The sequence below is a fragment of the Paramisgurnus dabryanus genome, chromosome 8, assembly GCF_030506205.2.
Source record: "Paramisgurnus dabryanus chromosome 8, PD_genome_1.1, whole genome shotgun sequence".
NCBI lineage: Eukaryota > Metazoa > Chordata > Actinopteri > Cypriniformes > Cobitidae > Paramisgurnus > Paramisgurnus dabryanus.
Genome location: NC_133344.1, coordinates 44,101,475 through 44,108,381, shown reverse-complemented (window position 1 = coordinate 44,108,381; position 6,907 = coordinate 44,101,475). Strand labels below are relative to the sequence as shown.

General features: G+C 37.2%; 1 protein-coding gene across 1 annotated transcript; it reads left to right on the top strand.

Annotated features, from left to right (window-relative positions):
* The first annotated feature begins 3,135 nt into the window (after window positions 1–3,135).
* On the top strand, window positions 3,136–5,332 carry LOC135770342 (uncharacterized). Its single transcript, XM_065280054.2, has 6 exons — window positions 3,136–3,269; window positions 3,527–3,730; window positions 3,810–3,913; window positions 4,125–4,318; window positions 4,541–4,682; window positions 4,836–5,332. The coding sequence occupies exons 4-6, from the start codon at window positions 4,307–4,309 to the stop codon at window positions 5,330–5,332; spliced, it is 651 nt and encodes a 216-aa protein (XP_065136126.1). The 5' UTR covers window positions 3,136–3,269; window positions 3,527–3,730; window positions 3,810–3,913; window positions 4,125–4,306.
* Window positions 5,333–6,907: the final 1,575 nt, after the last annotated feature.

Genomic DNA, 6,907 nt, shown 5'->3' with positions numbered 1-6,907 from the left:
AAAAGTACTTGCTTGTGAAAGGCTGACAATTTAACAGGAAGTTTTTCAATTTTGTAATCACACATTAAAAGAAATGGAAGTCCACCTATTTTATCAAAAACAGTGTTGGCAACAATATTCCAAACAGAAGAAGGGTTACTCAAAAAATACTGGAGCTACAGTATTATTCACTTCCAGACTTTGTGCTAAGCTAAGCTAGCGGGGGCTGCGTCAGACAGAGTTACAGCACGCACGGAGATGAGAAAGGTATGTATGGACTTATCTAACTCTGGGGGATACGGTGAATAAGCTAAATTCCCAAAATATGGGCGTGTTCCTTTAAGAAAAAAAATTCTAAATAATAGTATAAAACAGTATAATTCTAAAAAATATATAATACATGGTATCCGATGAAAATCTAATACCTTAATACAGCACAACATAATGTACATACAGAACATATTTTATCTCATGAAGGGATTGGAGAAAAAGACACAGTTGTCAATATCTGTTAATGTCTGAATATGTAAGCCTGTGTGTACAGACACGAGATGGGTCTGTCTGCGGACTGCAAGAGATGGGCGTAACACAAAGAGGCGTAACTTATAGTGTGGGGGGGTAACTTTTAGTTGTCCAAATCACACAGAACCCCGGGAGACATCATAACGAGATGTTATCAACCCCGAACCGAAGTAGAAGAATGTTGTTGTGAAGATGGCCACTCGTATAGAGTCTGCGGTAAGAATATTTTTCCGAGATAATAGTTTTAATATAAGTTTATAAGGCGTTTTATACACCAGTACCACATGTTGTTATTGTTTGTAAAGTTAAAAATCTATTTAAACTTGACTGTCTTCGTGTAACGTTAGTGGGTAAGCAATATATTTACGTTTTGAGTGGTAATACCGGGTAAAAACAAAAAAAAAAAGGTTGTTAGCGCGATTAATTTAATAAAATAGGTGCCTTTCAAACGTGCTCTAAAAAGTATATAATATATATATTTATTAAAAAGACAGGGAGCTGCAGTTTCATAACGGGATTTCTGTTGTGTTGTTTAAAATTATATCAAAAACATGTCACAAGTTCACTGATAAAGTGTTTTAATGGTATGTGGGTTTATTTTTTTATTTTCTTTCAGTTTCATCCCACAATTTGTGGTAAAAGGAGTATTTAAAAGTCCAATCTCTTTAGGCCCAAACTACAAATGCCAGTTCTGCAGAAAAAGTGGAGAATATGCATTTGTGGTGGCACATATGCAAACCCATGAGAAGACAGCTGTTAAACATGGAGGTATTTGTCAATCAATGTGACATCTTGTATTTTAATCCACTGTTAATATACTTGAGGGTAGTGTCCCGAACTAAAATGCATGTTTGAGGTGCTTTAATTTAAAAACATTTTGCTCTGACATATGCTAACATAAATCAGTGCCATTGTATTGTCTCATGATGCATACAAGTAATGTTTTTTTGCCAGGTATGTTAATAAAAACTACTTAAATGTCTTAATATAGCTAAGGCTTAGTCCTGTATTAAACTAAACCCTGTCCGGGAACCTGCCTTATACAGTTTTATTTTAAAACTGCCATAACAATAAAGTATTAGAATTTTGTGAACCTGTATTTCTCTTTGTTTGTAGGGTACAAAATCTACAGATGCTATGCTGAATGCTGCAAAAGCCATCATTACCACTGCTGCTATTGTGCGAGGAGTGTAACTCAGGCAAAATTATTTGTGAACCATTTGCAAAAATCCCTCCAGCAGCGTCTCCAGCAGCGGCTGTGCGCCGCCCTCCAGCCTCTGCACGCCACCCTCCAGCAGCGCCTCCAGCAGCGGCTGCGTGAACTTGACAACCTACAGGACAACTTCCTATCCAACAGTCATTACACTGTCTAATAGTGATGCCACATCAGCCTCGTTGACTCCATCTCAAAGGACCTGCATGAGTAACCCAAAAATACTCAAGTCAAGGCTTAAAAAAACTACATGCACATTCTGTAATTTAATTGTGAATAAGAAAAACATAAAGGTTCACATTCAAAGACGTCACTCATCAGCAAATGTTGATGTAACAGCAAATCATCATCTTCCATCCCAATGCATAGACCGTAATAAGGGCATTTTTGCTGTTGGAAGAACGTTTTCTAGATTTGGAAACCCCATACACGTACAGAAATGCAAACAAACATCAAGTGTGCTGTGAGTTAGAGCAATGCAAACGTGCTTCCGAATTTTCCAGAAGAAGTGGCTTAATGGGCTTTCAGTGCATTCATGTAAAGTCAATATCATACTGTCCAAGTTCAAACAAACCAGACATCTCACTTAGCGAAGAGGTTTTGTCAGATATGGTAAGAAGAAAGTGGATTTCTGACAACACAGAGAAAATGTGTCTTTCTAGAAAGCAAAAAGCAAAGTCTGAGGGAGCCCATTGAGTAAAAAGGGTCTCATTAGGCAATAGCACATCGAAAATATTTGTGTCAGTCCTGGAAACATGCACTTCATATTATTCTCGGTTAGGGAGAGTAATTGTATGTTTTGACAAAAAAAGAAATAGTTGGCACTGCCCATGCTCTAAGCCAAGGAATTCATGTCCACACAAGTCCATTGCTAAATGGCACCTAAATCAGAATCGACCTGAACTTTTTCTAAAAGTCAGATGTACAGACAGTGATGTTTTTGACAGCTTTGCAGAATCTAGTTGTCAAGATGTGCACAGTCTGCACACTAGTGGAGAAAGTCTTCTATATCCACCTGACGGAAAAGCCTTGACTGCAATTTTCCTTTACTTGCTGAACAACAAGAAGGTGCCAGCTGTTTTGCCAAAAGATGTTTGTTCACCACAGAACATAGAGACACTGCCCAAGCACCTCATTCCACTAGAGAACTTTTGCACTGTATGCCCAGGAAAGATCCCTCATTTAGAACCAATCTTAATTACACAGAAAGCAATGATTGTCATGTTCACTGGCATACTGGAAGGTATGTATAATTTAGGAATACATTATGATTTCATAATGTTCATGTGGCCTTGTCTAATTAAAGTTTTACATTTTGGATGTCAGGTTTATTTCATAAGGACAATCCATAGATGTAGATAAATTGTTAATTCAAATTACAACCTATAGTAATCACATGACCAATACAGCCTCAGATGTGACCACATACTGTAAAATGTGTGGGGTGTGTGGTCATTTCTACCGGTACCAGGAATGGACAGAGGGGCTGCATAATTTTGATGACCACACAATTCTAACACTGCATCTTTGCCTGTTCTTGAGACAGTCTGTACAGGTAGTCTTCACTTGTGTTTTCATTCAGCTTTAATGCACCCATCCTATTTTATACACATTTAATCATGTACCATTTCAATAATTATTTTAAATATTCTATGATGATGTAGGAAGTTGAATAGTTGAGAATCACACACGTTTGTCATCAGTGAATTATTGCAGAAATGAAACCAGTTTTATGATTTTGTCTTAAAAGTTTCCCTGAAAATCCTGTTTGATATCAACAGAACAGCAAACATGTCATATAATCTATTACAGAATCACACTGCAGTTGGCAGGGCTTTGGACATCTTGGAACAGACAAACCAAAAAAATATCCAAACCATGACTCCATACTTCATGGTTACCTTCACTTTGAGGCACTGACAGCGCATGATTACAATTTTTCATGTGTGCACTGTGGGGTCCATCCACCTATAGTAATAATGGACTTACACAAGAAGGGAGTTTTTAGTATGCCAGGTTAGTAGTGGACTCTCTTTTCTTAGCATGATTAGTACTACCAAGTAACACCAATTACACTAAATGTAATGTCTTGCAGTGAGTGATATTGAGGATCCCCCTCCACAGTTTGAAGGTCACCTTGATATTGAAGAATTCTGGCAATCTGTTGACCAAGAAATTATTGCAGAGGCTTTTTAAAAAGTAAGTTATAGATATGAATGGGCCTGTAAATTAAGTATTCTGGAGCCAAATAGAAAATTTTTCCAAGATCTCTTTCTGTCTTCAATGCTTTGAAACTATGTTTATGTTTGAATTATTAAGTGCCATTGATGGTTGTGTGTATAATTTTAATTGTCACATACAGTAGTAAATGCAATAATATTTAAAAAAGCTTTTGTTTTCTTCTTAAAAGGTAACCGTGAAAATCCATTTAAAGTTTCACCTTCATATACAAAATGGGCACCATGGATTGGGCCTCGTACTAGAGCTGGCACAAAAGTACTCAACACTGAGTATGCCAAACTCAAAGCAAAGAAGTCTGTCGCAGAACAAGCAGACATTGATATTTCAGAGGAACGGCTGTCAAGTGAACTTATGAATCTAAAGGTAAATTGTAACATTTTATGTTAATTTGAAAGCAATGCACTTGAATTTAATTATTTATTTATAGACAATTTTATACGTTTTTGTAATGAATGTGTACTAAGCTGAATCTGAAAGCTCTTTCAAAAACATTTGGCAATTAACTAAAAGCCAAAAACCAAGGAAGATTATGGTAATGTATTTGCCTTTTAATGAATGGCTGCTGTTGCATCTGCATTTACACAGGTTGATGCATTGAGGAAACTTGTAAAAGAATGTGGAGTAGATTCAAAGGGGTTCAAAATGGATCTTCTCCTACGTTTGCGGGAGGAGATGAAGACGATGAGCACTTATGACAAGGTGTTTCAGAAAGTTTGGGGAGCATCTGGTAAGTGTCTTTTTCATATTATTCCATCATTTATGTAATATATTTATGGACATACGAAAATATGGATTTGTAGCAAACCTGTCACTAGTTGTAAATGTGCCTGAACACACCTAGATTAGTGGCCATGCTAATCATGTGTGTTTCCATTTTAAGGTGGCTGGGCAGTGATCATGTGTCCTTGTGGCATTGTGAACTCTGTCAAATTCAACATAAGAGCTGAAAGCCCACGTGATTATGCCAATATGTTGCTTTCATTCCAACACTTTCCAAACATTGTAATTTATGATTTTGCACGAGGATTAGTAACTCACACCAACCTACGGGAACCAGGGAGACTGCCCTTCAGTCCTTATGAAGGAAGAGTGGCTGCAGCTACCCCAGAGAATATTGCATCTGCCAAGAGAGGGGAACTAAAAAGGAATTTGCCATGGTTGCTGATGAAAAAGGACCCACCTGATCCTAATGGCCATCCAGCAACTGGTTCTGTTGAGCACTATGCACTGTATGACACTTTTCATCAGTTCAATACAAAAGATGAAAAGGATGCTCTTAGAGTTATTGGACTTGTGCCGGAGCTGTATGGGTGGATCAACTCCCAGATGTCACCCTTGATGCACATGGAAAAGCCATTTTGGGTATTTATTGTCTGATTTCCTTTTTATGCATTTACATTAAGATCTATTTTAGTACAGTTATCACTTGTCTGCAACTACCATTTGACAAAATACCACAGAAGGATACCATTTTTATAATGTTTGCCTGCATAATCCAAAATCCTTTTTTTGAATAAATTTTTTCTAGCAGTGTATGCGGAAGTCCCTTCGGATGTGGAGACAGTCTCACACTGCTCCCCACAGCAGGCTACCATGAAATCAAATCTCAGGCCCTCTCACACCTCAAGTGCCTTAGGACGAAGTCCTCCCTTTTAAGAGGAATTGGCATCTGATTGGAATGTTCCTACAGATGTTGACATGGCAGCCCATTGTGGGGAGCAGTGTGAGACTCTGACTATAAAAACAAATCTCAGGCCCTGTCGTGCCTCATGGGCACAAATACGGAGTCATCCCCTTCAAGAACAATTGGTATGTGGTTGCATTGCTCTTTTTTTTCATTTGTGATATTGTGTCATTTTTTGTATTGTTGTAATTCTTTAAGTGTCCCTTGAGTTAATAGGCACCATGCCTGATGTCACACATAGAGGAGATTTAAATTCATGTAATACTTAGTATAGACATCATTTCGTGCTCACAAATATTTTTCAGAGTGTTTAGTATTTGACACTGCTTGCATTTCTTTGTAATATGTGTAATGTGTAGGTGAGTTATATACTGGATGAGCACAGACCAGAAAAGGAACTCATTGTAAAAGATGGTCAGACGTGTCTCACAAGAGAGAACTTCATAACCCTGGGGCTAAGAAGGAAAATGGATTCAATGGTGGGGAAAATTTTCAGTTTTAATTAAGTAATTGCACTTTTTCTGGAATTGGGAGTTTGGGATTTAAAATGTTGTATTTACAGGTGAGAAATGCATGTTTTCGACTTCTTGGGGAAATAATGCAGCATCAGGTGTGTGTGACAAATTCAGTTTATAAACTGCCTGTAACTGTTGATAAATTGTATGTAATTATTTATAGAAATATCTTCTACAGGGAAAAGATGTTTTCATTTGTAAATCTCCATATTCCTCCCACTTGGCTCTCGTCTCCACCCTGTGACCCTCTCCTCAGTCTTCCAGTAAGTACTTTCAATGCATTCAACTAATAGAGGTAACCCTTATCTTATAAATAATTATAAATAAAATTGCAACACATGACATGATAAAAACACTTTATGATGATACAACATGGAGGAAGTGCAAAAGAAAAAGGAGCTCCAAATGTCATTACTAATTTTAATTAAATGTGACCGTTCCTGTAAGACGTGACTTCAAAGATAAAAGAGTGTTGCTAGCAATTAAAATTAATGCAAATCTGCAATACTTTCTTTTTAAGTTGGACTCCCAAAAGAAAGATGCCCTGATTTTCCCCCTATGGACCCCAGGGCACTTTCTACTGTGTGTAAGTGAATTTTTAGTATATATTGCAAAATCACACTCATGGAAAGAGAAATTATTTATATTGATTAAAAACTAACACGTGTAAGATGTAGGTCCTATTTTCTTTCAGCCTTTTGTAATTCTACCATTTGACTTGATCTAATGTAATGGAGAAGACTTGTTGACTCA

What these genes read in the sequence shown, in the direction of transcription:
- LOC135770342 (XM_065280054.2), top strand. An exon ending in GAAAGTTTGGGGAGCATCTG is followed by an intron (nt 4,683 to 4,835) that starts GTAAGTGTCTTT and finishes TTCCATTTTAAG; the next exon opens with GTGGCTGGGCAGTGATCATG.